This window comes from Lagenorhynchus albirostris, chromosome 15 (genome assembly GCF_949774975.1).
Source record: "Lagenorhynchus albirostris chromosome 15, mLagAlb1.1, whole genome shotgun sequence".
NCBI lineage: Eukaryota > Metazoa > Chordata > Mammalia > Artiodactyla > Delphinidae > Lagenorhynchus > Lagenorhynchus albirostris.
In genome coordinates, this window is record NC_083109.1 from 36,632,507 (window position 1) to 36,653,921 (window position 21,415).

General features: G+C 42.1%; 1 protein-coding gene across 3 annotated transcripts in view; it reads left to right on the forward strand.

The window, feature by feature from the left end:
* Window positions 1–21,415, forward strand: part of PLCB4 (phospholipase C beta 4) — a 418,294-nt gene that overhangs the window by 306,900 nt on the left and 89,979 nt on the right. For all 3 annotated transcript variants that reach the window (XM_060122522.1, XM_060122523.1, XM_060122521.1), the window contains 5 exons: window positions 5,576–5,655; window positions 8,589–8,642; window positions 14,234–14,315; window positions 15,282–15,382; window positions 16,032–16,089. In XM_060122522.1, the coding sequence (XP_059978505.1) occupies window positions 5,576–5,655; window positions 8,589–8,642; window positions 14,234–14,315; window positions 15,282–15,382; window positions 16,032–16,089 (375 nt within the window). The remainder of the gene's footprint in view (window positions 1–5,575; window positions 5,656–8,588; window positions 8,643–14,233; window positions 14,316–15,281; window positions 15,383–16,031; window positions 16,090–21,415) is intronic.

A 21,415-nucleotide genomic window follows, 5' to 3' on the forward strand; every position in this document is an offset into this window, starting at 1 on the left:
AAGCAATTAAGCACCTTGAGAATAACCAATTGAAACATGCCCTGACTTTTTGTCTCCATTTACATAAACAAACAAACCCTGTATGGATCAAGGCTTATGAGTTACAGGTCCCATGAAGTTCCCATGTTGTAGGTATTTCAGATGGCCCATCCATTGATGATTTTCACAGCTCAGACAGGGGAAGTTGAAAGTCACTACCTACAGCATCTCACCTCATCTCGTTTCTACCCTTTAACTTCCCCTTAACGTTCGGGTCAGAACTTCTATTCTAGTGAGTGCAGATTTGTTCAGCCCAGATTGGGAGGGCATTGACAAAACCAAATAGTGATTGGGCTCTGTAAGGCCCTCACTAGAAGATTGGATATCCCAGCTGAGGGAACATGCAAACACTTCAGTTCCCTTAGGAAACCATATCAGCTCTTCCTCAGTGGGCAGTGGGAAGCGGTGCTCAAGCTGAGAAGGCCCCCTCATAGCCCTGTGCTTCTCAGACTGGACCGTGCACACAACTCACATGGGGATCTTACCAAATGCAGGTTCTAACCCTGTGGGACTGGGGTGAGCCTGAAGATGCTTCCTGGACATCTTGATGAAGTTAGCCACCTCTCTGAGTGGCCTGGGTCTAGAACAGAGCTTCTTAAAAGTGAGTTTGCAAAACAATCACTTGGAAAGCTCATTTCAACACAGGTTGCTGTTCCCCAGGGTCAGATTTCATAGATGGGGCCTGATGATTTGCATGGTAAAAGCTCCCAGGAGGGTCTGACTGCTGGTCACTGGACTACACCTTAGGTGGCAAGTCTCTAACTTCTGAGCCAACTTAGTTGAAGATGCCTCCACTGTCTCCATCGTAGCCTCCTCTTTGAAAAGAAACACCGGATGATTAGGGAGGTTGCTACTGAGTCTTCCCTTTAGAGAAAATTACACAGCAGATTTGGAAAGTGTCACTGAGTTTCTGTGATTTTTTGCTTTGACAGTATGCTACTTTGACTAAAAACTAAGAAGCATGCTTCTGGAACAAAATCTAGAGATAAGATTGAGTTGAAGAAACAACAACTCTGCTTGAAGTGGTGCTGACTGGAAAACAACAGAACTAGTTATTTTAGGAGGACGAATCTATGTGTATAGAAAAAGGCTAGAAGTGCAGATAGCAAAGTGTTGTCAGCTCTCAATATCGGTAATGGAATATGGGGTGATGTTGACTTTTTGCTTTATGCTTTTTTGCTTTACCTTTTTCTACACAGGGCATTTAAATATTGCTTTCATAACCTTAAAATTTTTTCCAAATGTTTTTAAAGGTAAAAGCAAGATATGTGCTCTGTAAATTCACATACTTTTCAGTTAAGTTTTGTTCTGTCTGTGTCTCTATACATTTGGGGAGTTTTTTGTTTGTTTTTTTCTGTAGAGAGTAATTTTTAATTTCATTTTTTTATTGTTTTTATTTTTTATACAATTTTTAAAGGTTACTTTCCATTTACAGTGATTGCAAAATATTGGCTGTATGCCCCGTGTTGTACAACACATCCTTGAGGCTATCTTACACCCAGTAGTTTGTACCTCCCACTCCCCCACCCCATATTGCCCTCCCCCCTCCCCACTGGTAATCACTGGTTTGTTCTCTATGTCTGTGAGTTGGCTTCTTTTGTGTTATTCTATATGTTTGCTTTTTAACAGGAAAGGGATTATTTTGTCTGTGAGAGTCCTAGTGATTAAGGGTGAGGCCCAGCCCTTTACCTGGAAAATGGACGCCACCTGCATGATGAAAATAAGTTTAAGGAATCCCAGAGGAGAGGGTGAAAATTCCCAGGACAGAGTTAGGGGCAGCTGCCATTCCTCACTCCTTTCCCCTCGAACCATCCAGCACAAGCCCCCAAGAGTTCCTCAAAGGACCTTTTCTTAGAAGGGCTGAAATAAGCTTTAAGTTAATTTAGACAGAATTGGAAAATATTGAAAAATGAGAGAACAATAACCATTACAGCCTCCTGGGGATGTGCAGAAGCTGCCCATTTGGACACTGGAACCGAACTGATACTGTGGGCTGGTTCCCCTGCATCCAGGCCACGTTTGCCCACTCAGGACAACCGACCAGAGGGAAGACACCCAGTATAGTAGGAATGATACCCTGTGTCACCATGGAGCAGTGTGTGAGCTCAACGTGTGTTGGGGAATGATCTAGAAACACTCATCCTGGGGCTTGAAGACACACCTCGTGGGGCGTTACGTAGACTATTAACGTATGTGCTTATATTCAGCAATTCAAAAACAAAAAACCTAAGTCAGTTTTTTCTGATTTTGTTAATCTGGAAACAATCAAAGAAGTTGATATGTATTTAACTCCTGGCACAACTTTCCAACTAAATTCTAGGGTTCTACTGACACCTTCTGGCATTTCATCTATTTTATGTTAAAAACAAAACAAAATGCTTAACATATTTCCCACAGTCTTTTGGCCTTATTATGCCAGGTGTACATTAAGATAACAGACAGAAGGAAAGGTCTGATGGGAAGGAGACATTTGGACGAGCCCTGAATACAAATTTCCCAGACACAAAGGGCAGAGGCCAGCTGCTCAGTGACCTTGGACAAGGCTGTGGACCTCACTTTCAACATCACCAAGAGGAGAAGCTTCAGGACCCGCCCCATGCCCTTTAGGGCTTGTGGGGATTCGGGGGCCTTTCTACTAACTAAAGCATAAGCCGAGTCACTGGTGTGATGACCTTAAAGGTCACACTCAAGGACTGTTCCATCACAATAAACAAACAAATTATTTTCCACATTGTATTTTCAAAAGATGGATGAATGTTGTTGAAGCCCCCTCAAAGCCTGATATCTCTGTAATTGATTTTAGAAACAACTAAATCAGAATGATCAGAAAGAACCAGCAAACAGTCTCAGAAATGATCCACTTTTTTGCCCCAGGAAACCATGGACTTTGTTTTGTGTTTTGGAACACGTAACAAGGCTTCAGTGCTGCCCAGTTCATGCCAACGAAATTATTTGTGCTTTTTCTGTCCCTTCTTGGGAAACTCTGTGTGGGCCTGTGGTTTGTTTGGCCAATCACAGGATATTTGATTGTCCCCAGGGAGTTAGAGTACCTTTTTTTTTTTTTTTTTTTTTTTTGGTACGAGGGCCTCTCACCGTTGTGGCCCCTCCCGTTGCGGAGCACAGACTCCGGACGCGCAGGCTCAGCGGCCATGGCTCACGGGCCCAGCTGCTCCGCGGCATGTGGGATCTTCCTAGACCGGGGCATGAACCTGTGTCCCCTGCATCGGCAGGAGGACTCTCAACCACTGCGCCACCAGGGAAGCCCTAGAGTCCCATATTTATCCTGACAGAGGAAGTGAGGTCTGATGAGGAAAGTAATTGAGGCATTTCTTCAAGGCTGCTATTTCATTTCTTCCTCCTCCCTCAGAACCCTGACTTCACCATCATGCTTGCTGAGGCTTTCAGTGCTATTTACAGTCCTCAGAAAATGGCCTTTTCTCTTTGTGAAAGGAAATTTTCCTCGTATCACTCCCAAGTCCCCCTTCAGAAGTCTGTTAGGTATGACTGGGGCTCAAAGAGGAAAGCACAAACCCGCTGGTAGACTCACATCCATTAGGGTGGCTACTATCAAAACGCAAGCAAAACAGAAAATAAGGGGTTTGGTGAGGCTGTGGAGAAATTGGAACCCTTGTGCACTATTAGTGAGATTGTAAAACGGTGCAAGTGCTGTGGAAAACAATATGGCGGCTCCTCAAAACTTAAAAATAAAATTGCCATACAATCCAGCAATTCCACTTCTGGGTATGTATCCAAAAGAATTGAAAGCAGACTCTTGAAGAGATACTGGAGCACCCATGTTCATAGCAGCATGAGTCATAATAGCAACACAAGGATCCATTGATAGATGAACAGATAAACCTAATGTGGCCCATACGCACAATGGAATATAATTCAGCCTTAAAAAGGAAGGAAATTCTGACACCTGCTACAACACAGATTAACCTTGAGGAGGACATTAAGTTAAATAAGCCAGTCACAAAGGACAAATACTGCATGATTCCACTTACATGAGGTACCTTGAGTAGTTAAATTCAGAAAAACAAAGTAGAATGACGGTTGTCATGGGCTGTGGGGAGAGGGAAATGAAGAGTGGTTGTTTAATGGGAACAAAGTTTCATTTCTGCAAGATGAAAAGAGTTCTGGAGATGGATGGTGGTGACGGTTGCACAACGATGTGACTGTTAGTTAATGCCACTGAACCGATCACTTAAAAATGGTTACAGTGATAAATTTTATGTTATATGTATTATATCACAATTAAAATTAAAACCACACACACATATAGAACCCAGGCATCACCTCTGTCCCTCGCAAGTGACTTAATCCCTTGGCCATGTTAAAGCTGGTAATACTATGCAATGCTGTCCAATGGAACCTTCGGTGATGACAGAAATTGTTCTTTATTTGCACCGTCCGATATGTCAGGTGCTATGCCCATGTTGGGTTTGAGCACTTGAAGTGTGATGAGTGCGACAGATGCACTGAATTTTATTTTTATTAGGTTTAAATTTAATTAATTTAATTTAATGAATCTTTATTCAGTTTAATTTAGCCACATGCGGCTAGTGGCTGCCATGCTGGACAGGGCAGGAAGACTGTACGTCTACATTACTGTCTATTCCAAAATATTTTCCCTTCCTCAGCATAGAGCTACAGCAGTCATACAAAAAACCTAAGAAGGTAAGGTGCTGGCTTGTGTGTGGGCCCCAGTTCTGTTTGAACCCCCAGTATCAATTTGCTTCAAAGCATTTTGCCAAGAGTGTGACTCTCATTTTTAGCAATTTGGTATGGCATTCACTGGCATCGGTTATTGGACCCAAGGGCAAAGTGGGCCTTAATTCACGCGCCAGCCTTTTCTAGTAAAATGCCCTTTGGAAACCCAAATTCCTTTACTGCCACGCACAGTCTTCTTCACTTTTCCTTGTAAATCCATGGAGTGATGTTATGAACTAAAACCGAGGTCCAAGTCCTTATACAGAAATCATGCAAGCACATTGCTCTTTGCTCTGGGTACCCTGGCATCGACGCCTGTTTTACTTTTTAAGGCTTTGCTGGAAGACACAGACAGGTAAGATAAGTAACAAATTCTTACATTGAAATAGTATCACACAATAAAATGGATGAACCTCGAATGCCTTCATCCTCTATAATGAGAGTAGCTAAGTATGCCATCACGTATTGTATAATGTTGCTTGAGAAATAATTAATGTTGCCAGCAACTGAAAGGGGCTTATATTTAAACAGACTGCAAATAGAAGGCTTAACAAGTCAATCAGTGGGCAGCATTGCTTCGTGACAACCCAGTGTTTAATGACACTGTAGATGCCACATTTATCTTCCTGGAAAGAATGAAAGCTGTTTATTAAAGCATAAAATATGAGCGTGTGGAATGAGGATGGCTGAGTGGCAGGAAGGAGATAAAGAAGAGTTTATATTCTTCTTACACAAAATGGACACGAGCTGTCTAATAAAAAAACACCCAGTTTAGCTCTGGCAGATTTGCTCACCAAGAACACTCTTTTTCTTTCTCTTTCAGCAATGGGTCGAAGGCCTGAGATCCATCATACACAACTTCAGGGCCAACAATGTCAGTCCCATGACATGCCTCAAGAAACAGTGAGTTTTATTTGCATGATCCTTTGTTTTTGGCTGTTATCAAGCAAACAGTCAGATTAGGAGATGAAGGCTATGTATATGGACCAGCATCTTCCTTGCCTTCGCCTCTATGCTCCTGACCTTGGAGAAGATGTTGACCAATACGCATCTGTACTCTTCATGCCACCTGGCAGGGCATGTGTGATAAGCCCGCAGCCTGAAACCTATTTGAAAGGAATGGTTGATGGCAGAAAGATGCTGGGTTGTGGGCCCTGTCTTTTGTGTCCGGAGACTGAGTCTGCTGATAAATACCTCTGCATGCCTGGGGCCGTATTTGGGTGCTGATGTAGCTGGAGTCTCTGTTGCATGACACTGAGAAATGGGGAGTGTGGCCAAGACAAGCACTTTTGCAAAAGCACCGATGGCTCCAGTGGAAAAGGAGCCCTGGCCCCAGGGACTGTTTAGCACCCAATCAGGGATCCAAAGGTACGTTTGAAATTCAGAAAGCAGAACTTCCTTACTCCAGCTCTGCATTCAAAATTCAGAGAGGACCTGCTTGACATGGTAGGTTTTAACCCTACAAAGTTATTCTTTCCAGGTGACAGGAAAGTTACTCAAGTAGAAATTCTAGCCAAGGCCCAAATCAGCCTGTTTGAAAAGCAGTGATCCATGGAGGAGTGGGGCCACCTGTTATCACAGGGCCCTTGGCAGGCAGTCATGAGGTGCAGGAGAGAACCACACTGAGAATCTGCAGGGATAAGCCGGCATCTCTTAGCCAGGCCCAGGTCCAGCACCAAGGGTGGGATTCCCTGGACTTCCGGGCGATGGGAGGAGAGATCAGTCCTTCGGGCATTTTGCTTTTTACTTCTGGTCCCTCTGGCAGGTGCTTTAACAGCATGGACTCTGTGCTGTAAATCCCAGGTTGGCCACTTCGTTGCTGGGTCAGTCTTGGCAAATTCTTAACCTTGTGCCTCTCCGTCCTCATCTGTGAATGGAGGTGATAAGATTCCACGCAGAGGAAATAAGGTCATGGGCAGCACCTAACCCGGTGCCTGGTTCCCCATCCCTCCTCGTTCAGTATTAGTTATTTTGATTTTGACATCATCCCTCCAGTGTTTTTCCCATTGTCTTATCAGAGGGGAATTATTTAGTCTTGTACATTCCTATTTTTTGTTGAGCTGCTTCTTGTCCTCTGCAGTTGCTGCATCATGTTTTCTTAAAAATAAAGAGCAGGGCTTCCCTGGTGGTGCAGTGGTTGAGAGTCCACCTGCCGATGCAGGGAGCACGGGTTCGTGCTCCGGTCTGGGAAGATCCCACATGCCGCGGAGCGGCTGAGCCCGTGAGCCATGGCCGCTGAGCCTGCGTGTCCGGAGCCTGTGCTCTGCAACGGGAGAGGCCACAACAGTGAGAGGCCCGCGTACCGAAAAAAAATAAAATAATAATAATAAAAAATAAAGAGCCACCCAACAGATACTTTGAAGTTATAGAACCTCAGACTTTTGGCATGCCCACTTATGCCTGAGTGACCCAAGTCCTTGTATCTGGACACCAGATCTTATCTGCCTTCATTGGTGTCCTGCCCAGATCCCTTTCTGTTGCTGGTGTTCACCCATCCGCCAGCTGCTGGGAGGGTTAGGTCACTGAGGGCTCACACCTGCCTGCTTCTCCAGAGAATTGCCCTCTGCCTACCAGGAGTCACTGAGCCTGAGAGATCACAGTCCTCCATTGGCGTCTCTGCGGGATTGCTTCCAGGAACCCTGCTGACACCAGAATCCAGCGATGCGAGTCCCTAAGAGTTGACCCTTCGTGTCCACGGAAACAGAACCCGTGGATAAGGAGGGCTGACCCTAGACTCCTCCCTTCTTCTGGAAGGAAGCCCACAGCCAATGACAGGCTGAGACAGTATACAAGAGGCCAGCCCCCTCGCCACCAAGCCTGGTGCAAATCACACTCCAGAGCTCCCTGTGGCGTCAGGACAAAGCTCCAGCTGAGAGCACAGCTTTGCATAACTTCCTCCCTGCTTGTCTGCTTCCCTCACTCCTATGGTCCTGAAACCATCCCCTTAAAAGTAGTCATGTGTGCTTCTAGGAAGCTTGACTTAAGACAGAAACTTTACCAAATCATCATGTTCTGCAGATTGTTAGAATGTTATTAACTGGAAACAGTGAGAATGGGAGTCAGTGGCTAAGAATAGTCCAAGCACCAAAGGACAAATATATATTCTGGGTCTCCATGTGTCATGAACACCTGGGGAAAGCAAGGCATTTTTCACCATCAGTTTGAGTTGATGAACTTCTCTGACTGTTACAAATTAAGGGTCCAGATCCCTTTATGGAGCTGGTGTCCACCCATCCACCAGTTGCTGTGAGGATTAGGTCACTAAGGGCTCACACCTGCCTGCTTCTCCATCTTTACTTCGCTACACTTAGAGCAGGAGCTGGGGCTGGGGTGGAGGGGGTCCCCACTGTCCTCAAGACTAGGCTAGCTGGTGTTACCATGCACTTGCATTTCTTACCCCCTTAGTAGATTATCAAAGAACAACAATCAAGGACGAAACCAATCACCAAATAAGTGCCTACAATTTGCTTTGCTCATGCAAATTCCCAATTTTCTCATTCATCTAGGATTGCCAGATAAAATATGGGACTCTCAGTGAAATTTGAATTTCAGATAAGTAACAAATAATTTTTTAGTATAAGTACGTCCTATGCAATATTTGGAACATACTTGTAGTAAAAATGTATTTGTTGTTTATCTGAAATTCAGATCTAACAGAGTCCTATATTTTTGTTTGCTAAATCTGACAACAGTAAATTCATCTCACAGTGTGTAATTGTCTCTGGTTTTCCAAATAAATGTTCTGTGTTTGAATGAACTTTCTTTTAAAGTTCTTAACCAGATTGAAGCTATTTCTCCCGAGAAACATTAAAACAGTTGTTACTGTTGTTTTCCAGCTGGATGAAATTGGCATTTATGACCAACACAAATGGGAAAATTCCAGTTAGGAGGTAAGTCAGTTATTCTTGTCTGCTCTGCACAGCCTGGGTCAGCCCTTGTGATACCAGCCCACAGAGAGAGCCACCCACAAGGACTTGTTAATTTCTTTAACTAAAGATATTTCTGGAAGCTTAGTTTGAATCACATCATCAAGTGCTATGTTCAGTTTGTAAAAATCACTTATGGACGTAAAGTTGCATTTTTCCTCGGAACGGGTAGCGTTAACTCTGATAAATTAAAGAACATCTGAAAATGTAGCAGTATTTTTTAATCTTAAGCTAAGTGGGTTTTCAGGATTCAGGTATCTTTCACCTACTTGCCCTGAACAACCTTTAACTAAAATTAAAGAAGTTTATATTGTGCACCTACAGAGGAAGTGTATGGACGTGTCTTAGGAAGTGTGATGCCTCTAGACAGTGCATCTCATTCTGGGCTTTGCTGGTCCTGTCGCTTCCCTCCTTACCCTGCCCAAGGTAACAGAGACAAGGGAGAAAATGGAAGGAAAGCCTGGGTAGAGTCAAGAATGAAGAGAAGATGAACCAGAAACGGCCTTCACACCTGTGCTTCAGTACTTAAGCTGATGTGTTTCACCCTCTGAGGATTTCTCACGCTCCCCTTTTTTCTGCCTCTCCACTCCTTCCGGCGTTAGGGTCATGGTCTGTGGGTCCAGTTGGAAGCTCTTGCGACAATAGTGTTGGGAATTCTTTACCCAGCTCCCCAAGTATTTATTTTTGTTGGTGTTTGTGTAAGCATTTCATGAAAATTCCAGAAGCTGAACTGGGTCCCAGAGCATCTGCTGCCCACATGAAGCCAGGGGTATATTAGGATTCAGGAACCTGAATTAAACATGAGTTCCCCAGATACCGACCCACTCTTATAGAATTCTCCTGACTTGCATTCAAGTTGACCTCTTCCTGGACACTTTAGCAAAGAAGCCAACGACAAATAACAGACAAAACCCAGAACTACTGGGTGGAGTCATGTCTTAGAACCGCTCTATCTTTCAGAGATGAGGTCGACAGGTCACCAGCTGCACAGCATTTGAGGGAATGCACTGGAGCCGAGACCCACAGATTACACTCAGCCATTTCTGCCTCTCCTTTCCCTCTGTCTCTGCCTAGACTTGAAGCTTCAATTCTGCATCCCTCTGAGAGTATCTCCATACTCCCTGAATGTCATTCTTTTCACATTTGTCAGAACTATCCTAGAGGTCATCATTTTCCTTAACTCCATGTATTGTAACATTCATGGACTAAGATATCCATGTGACACAACTGATGTATCAATGGGCAAATGAAAAGCATACACATCATAAAGAAGACCGTGGCAGTATTCTTTTTATTTAACCTTTTATTGAGGGCTTCCAGGGTTATTGACCTCATGCACCTGTTGTGGTCTTTACAAATCTATATGTAGGATTCTCTGCTTTTTATTTAATAGCTTACTAGCAAGTCAATTTTGCATTTACTTTAGAAGTTTAAAAAAAGCCCCACTAGCCCCCTTGACTGATGGTTGTTGGCAAAGGCACTTTATACTGATCCTTATTTTATTTAAAACCCTTTGCTCTGTTGAGAATAGCAGGACAATTATTTTAATGTATCTCAGCATCCTACAGCTATTACCAAATATATAGTGCATTTTAATTTAAAAATCAGTATTGAAGTAATAAGTCCAAACTTAGCACAGATAGCAGTGTGAAGACCAGAAATGTAGGTTGGATCAGTTTTTACATAAATTGCTCTCCTGATTTTTCTCCCAAGATAAGTTTCAGGAAATGGACAAAATAGAAACACATAGATTGTAATCAAAGCACTCCTAATGAGCAGTTCTGGTGTCATCTGTACACATCCTATGAATCAAGCCATTGTTATACAAGCTTGGAAGCCTTCGCTGATTCCAAAGATCTTTGTACAGCATGTTCACATACAAAATTATTACCCCGTAGAAATAGCCTAGATATTTTGTCTTCTTCTTTAGCTTTCTCTGACGTGAACTTTTTGGTGCCTGACAGCATTAACAGGTGTTTGACACAAGACATCTGTGATCCGGGGGCAGTTTGTCAGAGTTGATGGAAAATTGATACCAAGCCAGCAAAAAGCGGATAAATCTTTGTGTGGATGAGCTGCCAAGGGCGAGATGGAAATTGTTCTGAATGTTTTAATGGATATGAAGAGTAAACACTTTAAAATGTCATTTCATCACTATCATTCTGGAGTTTTTAAAATGGAAACTATTAGTGTATTGTGTGTGTAATATTAGAGGGGATCTGGCTTCAGGGTCATTAGATCAGCTTGAGAGTGGCCCCTCCTTGTGAGCTGTAACCAAAATTTAATGTCCAGGAAGCTGCAGGAAGGATAAGGGAAGAAAGTCTTTACCTCCCTCTTCTCTTTTCTTTCCTTGTACATCATCTTATGCAGTCTGCCTTTCTCCCAAACTTACAAACTCACACTTAGTTTGCCTATCCACTCAGACCAAAGCTTTGAAGGTCACTCTTTTGATCACTCTTTTTTCTTTTTTCTTTTTTTTTTGCCATTTCCCATTCCTTGTAACACGGAGTTGGAACCAACAGCTATGAGTAGAAGGAGTCCCAAAGGAGAAGATGTATTAAGAGGGCTAAGACCTCAGGGGTGGTCATAGCAGCCCAGCTCCCTCATAATCCATCCACATCCTGAAAGCCCAGACTGCCTACGACGAGGGTCTGGTTCTGCAGGGGGCTTCATTTCATGAACACTCTTTGACTGTTTCAGAAAATGGTATTAAAACCATTGGATAGATTGTAGACCCTTTGAGGGCAGAGTGAGACTCCCTGAGTTTCTAGGGTCATTGCTGTCTTGGTTGCCTGTAAGGTCTGCTGGAACAGGGAATTTAATCAGATGGACTGGGTACCATTTAAGGGTATTTGCTTTTCTAGCATTTCCTTTCAGGTAGGTACTGTGTTTTGCTTCAAGAGAAACTCTGAGCACCTGTAGCTACGAAGCACTAAGCTGTACTCTTTGGGGCTGTGTATAAAGGGTTGAATAAATTGCAATCCCTTATACACACTCTACATGCCCATGAAACGCCTTCGATGGTGTCTGAAATGCCCCCAGCCTGTGATAAGTGTGTTTATTTTTCTCAGGACCCTGGTTAAATGCTGGGTCATCAATGCAACTGGAAACTCAGAGAATTCACCTTTGCACCACAACCCACTTGCCCCTAAGCCGAATCCATTTTGAGGCCCAAGAATGACTCTGAAAGCTGCCTGGAGAGAAGGCAATAAAGGAGCCCCGTCCCCCCTCCTCCCTACCTCCAGGGAAACGGTCTCTTCCACTTCCTTGCTCCTATTTTCTCTTAGAATGAGGGGAGCAAATCTGTGTTGAGGTTGCCCAGCCCAAGCCCCCTCGTGAAAAGATGGGCCTGAGAACGAGCTTTTCGGACCATCATACCGCCTCTTGCCTTTATTTATTTATTTATTTTGGCCCCTCGGCAGGTGGGATCTTAGTGCCCTTACCAGGGATCAAAGCCATGCCCCCTGCAGTGGAAGCATGGAGTCCTAACGATTGGACTGCCAGAGAAGTCCCACCTCTTGCCTTTATTATCTTCTGTCATGTCTCTGGGCTCTGACTTTGCCCTCACTGATATATTCCCATGTGGATTTCCCTCCTTCCTACCCCTGGGCACCCTATTTTCTCCTTCTCTCAGTTTCTCTATCTCCCACAGATGCTTGGACAGACTACTCCCAAAAGATGTCCTTGTTCTGCTTCCTATTTCTTGGCATTTCCCCAAGCCCCAGCGAAGATTCTACTCCTATGAACTCTCCCTTTCCTCCCCACTCCACCCCCTCCCCAACACCAGGTTGTTTCACCAGAAAGGCTCAGGCCCTACACCTGCTACATTCATGACCATGTTCATCAGTTTTCATCTCCTTTATGAGGCCTGTTGAAACCTAACAGAAGCTTGAGTTAGCTGAGATTCCCCTGAGATTGCTAGGCAGAGAGTTTCCTCCTGGTTACAGGTGCCAGACATCCCAAATCCTGCTGGAACCTGCAGCTCTCACATTAACACATACATACTCTATTTCAAAAAAAGACACACTGAATAGCCACTTTCCCCTATTATAAAGAGCAGATAAAGTGCTTCTCAACTCAGTCCAATGTATGAAAATTACATGAACTCTAGAGAAGTGGGAAAATGTGGGCATAGCACCCTTGACCCTAGAAACTGGTTTACTTAATGTCATACGTATATGCTGTACCATGTCTGCAGATTTGTTAAAGAGAATTCATAGGCCTCTCTATATTTGAATACAACTGTCTCAAACATTCTTAAAACTGTACTTCTTGAAGTATTCTTAGACCACGTATGAAACAATAAAGCTTTGAATAAACACATAGCAATTCGTTTACCTACAGCTAGTTCTTCCCAATCTCTTCTGGGAAGTTGTACTCTGCATTTGAAGTGGTGCTTTCTCCCACTCATCAAGATTAAACGGCGGTCACTGCTTACATTGGGAACTTGCCTTCCACTTAACGCGAACGGTGGAGTGCACGACAAAGTTGGGCATGGGAGGTGCTGTTACAGATCCTCCTGTACTCACAGGGAAGGCAGTCCAAAGCCAAGCTTCACAGATGAAAGTAAGCTCTGTCTTCCAGCGGAGACTGGACTTCTGATTTAGACTTTAAGTTATTATGGTGATAAATCACCTGGGCCTCCATTCGGGGAGTGAATGAAGGCTCTTCGGGTGGCCGAGACATGGCTCAGAGTCAAGTATATTCCAGGGTCCAAGTCCTCTCCTCAATAGTGTTTGTTCTGAGTGTCACCAATTCATTTATCAGGAGTCTCTCTCTACTTTTATCATCATCAGGAAATATGCTCCTTAAGGTTTTATCCATCTTACTAGCATTGATGAACACGGTACTGATTCAAAGGCACCACCATTATTCAAAAATACTGTGTCTCGGGGGAATGCCAAGATTCTGCTGAAACATTGAATAATTGTTCCCCTGCCTCCCCTCTCCCTGACACCTGTCACTTTCATAATAAAGTCCCCAATCCTTGAGGCAGCTGACATGTCAGAATAGCTAAAGGGTGCTTAGCTCAAAAAAAAAAAAATATATATATATATATATATATATATATATATATGTCTGATAATGCATGTCAGCTGTAGTATGAACCCAGGTAAGGGCAATCACAGGCACATGCTGTGTGCTAAGGGACCTCCTTCCTTTCCCCAAGTCAAGATATTGTCACCATGATGTTTTATTCTAGACATGCTGTTCCATCTGCCACATTCCTTTTTCCTAAGAAAGCAGTTTGATAGGATCGGAATTTATTATTATGATTGTCCAGTGGTCTGTATCCCTGGTGCATCTTACATTCACAAGTAGCCAGAGAGACCACCTGTCTTAGAATCAAGTCACCACACTGGCATAGCCAGCTCTGGTAACCAGAGAGACATTGCAGGAGCTAGTTTGGGAAGTGAAAAATACCTAAAAATGAAAAGTAATTTTATTTTCCTTTTTCTTCTCCCCTATCCCACCATCCCTAGTTTTAATGGGCTCTTTGCATCAGAGAAAACAGAATTAATAGTAACTTTATTTCTTTTTCTTTTCTGCCCTAGTATTACCAGAACCTTTGCATCAGGGAAGACAGAAAAGGTGATCTTTCAAGCACTCAAGGAGCTAGGTCTTCCCAGTGGAAAGGTATTCATTAATCTAATAATGTTTCTAAAACCACTTTGTGTATTTATGTTCTCATGTAATAAACAAGATTGTATTAAACTGATTCAGTTAGATTCAGAATTAGATTCAGTCACACATAGTACAGTCAATTTTTCCTTTATTCTCTTTCCTTCTATCCTTCCTTCCTTTTGTTTTCTGGGCATTTTAACCTAAACGTTTTAGTATTCAAATAGTGTACTTCCAAATGTTGTTGTCAACTTCATTAAGAAAAAGAAATGATAGCCAGGCTGCTCTTTCACACAGCTTATGGGAAACTTATTTTACAGAAATCCATCAACATTGCCTGGACCATGTACAATGTCAGCATGAAAAATGGCTCATAAATTCACTTCTTCAGGATGGCTGTGCGATATTTTATGAAGCACCTCTCCCCAAACATACCATTTGTGTTTGTGGCCCTTTGGATTTAAAATAATTGCAATTAACGTGTTAACTGCAAGAAAGATTTAAGCCTGTTGCTGCCTTAACAAATCCGATTTGAAATATGAAGTTCTGTATGAAGAGTAAACTCTTATAGCATCCCCTTCATGTGGTCTTGTGAAAATTCACGAAATAAGCATAAGAAAACATTGGGCTTGATATCATCATCCTTTAGGCAGGCACTTGCTTTGCTCCTTCAAGGAGAGAAGGAAAAAATGTTTCTTTGTATTTGTTCTATGGAGTGTCTCCCAGAGCAAGCCCAGCTGTGGCCGGTGTTTGAACATGCAAACCATGGATGAATGGTAACTAGAAATGCTCATTTTCATGTGCCACGTTCTAGAGGCCTGGCCAATGGCTGGACCTCCTGACCTCTATCAGCAAGAATCAGAGATGAAGGCCCTGGAATTCCAAGTGTCATCACTTTGCTTCATGAACCTGTTGATTCTGTAGATCCTGCAAGGAGAGAAAAATGTGCCCTGATTTGTGACATGCTTCTATTCTTTCCAGAATGATGAAATTGAACCTGCAGCATTTACTTATGAAAAGTTCTATGAACTGACACAAAAGATTTGTCCTCGGACAGATATAGAGGATCTTTTTAAAAAAATGTAAGTTCCATTTATGAGAAAGTGTCACATCAATGTTATCCTTGTATTTTTAGATTTCAAAAACATTTTTGTCCTAATATTTTCAAATAGTATGTTGATAGCATCTAGGAATATCTAGTCAGGGTTACATTTTCACCCCTTAGTTTATTTGGTGTAAAAGTTTGCTCTGATTTTTTGAGAAACTTTTACGTAAGTTACTTGTAGCACCTGGAACTTCCCCCCTCCCCTCCCTGCATTGGCTTTACTAACTACCTACAATGTTAACTTGCTCCTTTAGGTATTAACCTGTTATGTGAACTAACAAGATTCGATTTGGAATGTTATTATGTTGTTGAAAAGTCCATTCATTCCAATTATTTCAAATGGATGACTTACATGTTGTTTTTATAATAATGCCTGTGGATAATGCAAAAGAGGGATTGCAGACATTTTCTGTAAGCTAGTGGGAATGATTTCTTTCCTTTGTTGTTGTTGTTGGGTTATTTTTTTTTCCCCCTTACAAACAGTCTCTGGCCATTTTAAGAGTTCACCACTACTTCAGGGTTAGAAAATAAGTGTAGAATTATCATCAACAAATGTCAACATGTAAATCGTACCTCCTGTAGCATCATATACCAAAACTTACTTTTTCTAATAAATTTCTTTTCAGCAATGGAGACAAAACTGATTATTTAACGGTAGACCAATTAGTGAGCTTTCTAAATGAAGTAAGCTTTTTCATACATTAACTCCATCAGTCTGTGTGCAGTGGCTTGCCCTCCTCCAGCATCCTCATTGCATGCCTGCATCCTACACCTTCATTCGCTTTGCTTCTGACCTGCTGATCTTTCCATGATGGCTTTACCAGGTGCAAAAATCAGCTGCTGCCTTCGTGTGTCCATGCACTTCCTCATTGGCTTTGCACACTGCTTTTTTGCTGGTTTCTTGCTGTGATGTGTAGCTCCGGTTCTGTGTGTGCGTGTGAATTTGATAATATATTCATTTAATTAAATGTGTCTATGTTTTTGCAAGGTGATATTTAAGGTACTTATTTTTTTCTATTTACTTATAAGAAATAGAAAGAGAATGGATTGAGTTTACCACACTATAGTTGGATTCTCCATTGCTAACTTTTCCTCATACCTTTGCATGGACTAGAAAAGCTTTATTTTTGTCTTTTAATGGATTGCATGTAAGAAAAATATGTAGGTTCGAATAGAATATTTGGACAACAAGCACAACATGGAGTTCCTGGGTGAAAATATAGTGCATATTAGGCCAATGAGATGGCAGGTTAAATTTTTCCTTTTTATTTTTATAACAAGCTCAGAGCTAATTTTAGAACATGATTCACTTAACAACCAAAACTGATTGACAAAATTTGCTTAAGCCCAAGAGAAAGATATTTCAGAACACATAAAGGTTGCAGTTTTTATTACACCTAAAATTAACTTCTTTTTTCCTCTGCACGTTCAAAAAAGTGTTTTCTCTTCAGTGAAACCCATTGAAGCTCTTGTTAATCCAAAAAGGGAAACTCACTTTTTGTCTAACAAACACATTAATACTAAGAAGACTTTAAGTGAGGAATGGACAGTATATTTTTGTTTCAAAACAATTGATGTTAGCCATTATACCTTATAAAGAGAAAATGTTAGGAAAGGCAGTATCATGCCAGATATGAGGTATTGCCTCAAGAAAAAAACACAGGTAGGCTGTGATTTGCCAGTATGCAGACACAGATCACATCTTTGCCAAAGGGCTTCTCTTTTCTTTCCCTGTCAGGGCTCAGTAGCTCCCAATTTGTAGGGTTGCACTTGAGAAGCTATGGTAAACAGAGCCTAGAAGCACCGATGCAGGAGATAAAAGTTCCCCCATATAGCAGGGCAGATGCCTCCACTTTTAAATAATCCTTTCAGCACATTGCAATATTTATTTTACTTGAAAACATTTCAAGTTTTTCACTCCACTAGTTTTTGGTCATGCGAATACTATGTTCATAATCTTTACCCAGATATTATCCACATTCTTACGCCACCGTTGCTTGGAAGTTAAGTTGCCTTGCTTTGCCTCCTTAACCCTTTCCCCATCTTCTGCTTCTTTTAAAAAATGTATTGTGTTATCTCCCTCAGCTTCTTCATGTACTTTGGGTCATTGGTCACCTTACGTTTTGGTGAGACGAGCAAAAATCTTGCTTTCTACTAAAGAGGGAAGACGCTTTAGTGGAGAGAAGATGTACCACCTCATCAGTTCGCCTAGAAAAAGGCCTCTTGGGTGCTCTGGGATGAAGCTGGTACCCAGCCATCTATTAAACATGACAGAGACTTAATATGCATTCTACTGTTCAAATGAGGAAACAGTTCTGAAGTCCTCAGAATAGGTGCTGCATTCATGGGTGCTTATCTCACGCCTTTCCTTTTATGGGTGGTTTCTGTAGACCTAGCCGATAACTATTCTTGTTCTTATGAGTCTTGGACAAAAAATTTAATTTTTAAAAGGTATGATCACCCACACTTTCTGGCTCTGACATCCAAATTCTTTCGCAAAATACTTACTCTTTGGTAAGCTTTTATCTATCACTATTACACTGGCCAATAGTGTTCATTTACTTATGTTTCCTTCTGTTTGGCTTCTCATTAACAGTAAGGTGGCACCTTTAATTTGGGGGGGGTGGGACTCATGGAATCAGTGTGATTCTAGACTTCTTTAGGTCACAGAAACTACAAGACAGTCCAGGAAAGTATACAGCCTTTATTTTTAATCAAAGTGTCTGCCCTGAATCTCTTCCTTTTCTGTCCTAGTGAACTCAGCTGGAAGAACTAGACAGAAATCTGAATGTCTCCTTGAAGAAGGCTGTCAAACTTAGAGAACGTTCTGCCACCGCCTTGCACCCTCCCTTTTGAGTCCTACCATTGTCCCTCTCATTGCTCCAAAGTCGAAAGCACCCCTTGGGCAGAGCACCGTCAAAACCCATAATGAAAGGAGACAGAGTTCACTCAGGAAGGGAGCAGGCATTGGAATGTAAGGGTCTCTGACTTGAAAAGCTTAGACCTAAACATTTTCAAAATGCCTTAGCCACATAGTCTCAAAAAGCTGGAATTCAACATTGTATTAGAAGACCTGGATCATACAATTAGACAAGAAAAAATAAATGAATCCCAGGAACACAAAAGGACAAGGCCCTATTCATTATTTGTAGATGATGATTATGTAACCTGAATATCAAAAGCTATCAACTGAAAAACCCTTTGAACAGATAGAGAGTTCAACAAGGTAACCAAATAAGTGATCAACAAAGAAAAATCAATACACACACATATACTAGCATTCATCAATTAGAATAGGTAACAGGAAAAAAATGCCATTTATATTAGCAAAAGCCATGCTGCCACCCACCACCTTCCAGCTTGTAAATCCCTTTATTCCTTATATGAAATTTTCTGTTCAGTGTACTAACGTGTATCTCCAGGAATTTGGAAGGTGAGGAGAGACTATCATTTACTGCCTTGGTCGCCGTGTAGGGGTTTGTACCACCTGCTCTCTACCCATGCCATCACCACTTACTAGCTTTTCACTAGTAGCTTTAGGTCTGCTCCTCATTTGCTTCTCCGTATGTCCGTGTTCATTGCTCCCCAGAGTGTGATCTGGGGACCAGCAGCCTCGGCATCACCAGGGAGCTTGTTAGAAATGCAGAATCTCAGGTCCCACCCAGAACTGCTGAGTTGGAATCTGCATTTAACATTATCTCCAGGTGATTTGTCTGCACATTAGAGTTTGTGAAGTGCTGGATTCCTCCTTGGAATGCTTAGTGTGAATGGAAAGAATGTGAGAGCAGCATAAACCTATTATTCTCCATAATGAATTTAGTCATGGAAATCCTCCACTCGGATCTAAAATTTTGCCACAGCTATGTCTCTTGGTCCCATCCAGTGGGTTGAGGGAAACTTTCTTTGCCTATATTATGGAAATAGCAAACTGGAGTCCAGGAGAGCTGGTGGGGGCCGTCAGTATGAGCTGGCGCATGGTTGGATACTGCCACCAACTCAGTTCTCTACGTATCAGGGCTAATTAAAGCTTCTTGGCTTCAGGTAGTTTCACCTCTCTTTCCCTGTTCCTAATGAGAAGCTAAATTGATTTTAGTTTTGCCTTCATTCTCCATATGACTTCTTACAAAGACGACAGCAACTGAGGGCGGGCAGAATTGAGAGATGCGTGAAGAGCTGGAGAAAGAGATCAAATTAAGAAAGAGAGGCAGAGATTTTAGATAACCGCAACAATCAAGAATTAGCTTTATTTTCTTGTTGCTGGTAATCTTTCCGCCTGCCTCACATATGCCATAGGATCACATTAGCGCTAAACCTGATTTGTTATTTTATTTTGCAGTTGAAAGAATGTAATAAAGGGCTCAAGATTGCTTTCCATTTACAATATCTTTATTCTTTTTTTTAAGGATTTTTTTTTTAATTTTATATATTTATTTATTTATTTATTATTTTTGGCTGTGTTGGGTCTTCGTTTCTGTGCGAGGGCTTTCTCTAGTTGCGGCAAGCGGGGGCGACTCTTCATCGCGGTGCACGGGCCTCTCACTATCGTGGCCTCTCCTGTTGTGGAACACAGGCTCCAGACACGCAGGCTCAGTATTTGTGGCTCACGGGCCTAGTTGCTCCGCAGCATGTGGGATCTTCCCAGACCAGGGCTCGAACCCGTGTCCCCTGCATTAGCAGGCAGATTCTCATCCACTGCGCCATCAGGGAAGCCCTCCATTTACAATATCTTTATTCTGTAATGCATGAGCAAAGAGAGAGATGGAAGTATTTGGTGCTATAAACCTTACCAATTATTCCCTTATCTTTTTATATCTCTTTTGAATATTATTTATATCAACATCTCTCTCCCAGTGCTGCTTGGATTGAAGCCAGTTGAAGTCTTTTCTCAATAAAAGTAAGGACATAATAAAGGAAGCGTGTTCATTATCTTCTTGTTCACTTGGGCACAGTTCCGTGAACTGTTTTCGGAAGCTGTTCAGTATCGTATTTTGCAAAGCCCTGGACATCACGGGGTGGATGCCCTCGGTACATTGCTACCCCAAATTCCAACTGAAAACCCATGGTCTCTCCCTCAGAGCTGTGAAGCATTTGCCCCACTGTCCTTATGTCCATGTGGAAATCCTCTGCAACCTTATTACTCTGAGATTATGTGGAAATGATCTTTCTCCTCTTTGCTTTCTCATATAAAATTATATTTTTGTGACTCAATACAAGTTTTACCATTTTTTCCTTGCCTTTGGGTTATCCAGATTACACTGTGCTTCCTTTTTGAAACGTGAACATTTTCAGGAAAGTAAAAGGTTAAGGTATCTGGTGGAGCAGATGTAAAGACAAGTGAAATTTCATATTGTCTTCTCTTAATGCTTATTTGCTGCAAATGTAGAATAGGGGATCATGATATATCCATTTTATGTACTCAGTTTTCCTGGCTATTGCTTCTGATAGGGAGATGTTCTTCTAGTGAATATCATGCCCTCTGATAAATTTTGATGGGGGTTAATTGGGAGGACACCTCAAACATTTAGCATTCTTCTATCCTTTGCAGAACTTAGGTACTTTTTTTTGACGGATATGCAAATATATTGAAATGCAAACCTTTACATATTAGAGTAGTGCTTCTTAAATTTGAGCACATCAGAATCACCTGAGAAGCTTGTAAAAATACAGATTCATGGGTTCTACCCCAGAGAGTCAGGTTTGGTAAATTTGGAGTGGGGCCCAAGAATGTGCATTTCTAACAAGCTCCCAGGTGAGGATGATGCCACTGCTGCCATCCACAGGCCACACTACAGGGGGCACCAGGTTAGAACCCACATACCTCTGTACATAAAAAGCACCTAAGAATACCTGGATTCCCTCTCTTCCTTTCCCAACTTTGCCTCTTTCTTCTTTTAGCTGAGTCTCTTCTTTCTCTCACTTTTAAATTCATATGGATTTGCCCCATGATCTCCATGAGTCCAGAACACTTACCAAAAGCATACCTTTAAATTAAAAGACTTAATTATAATAA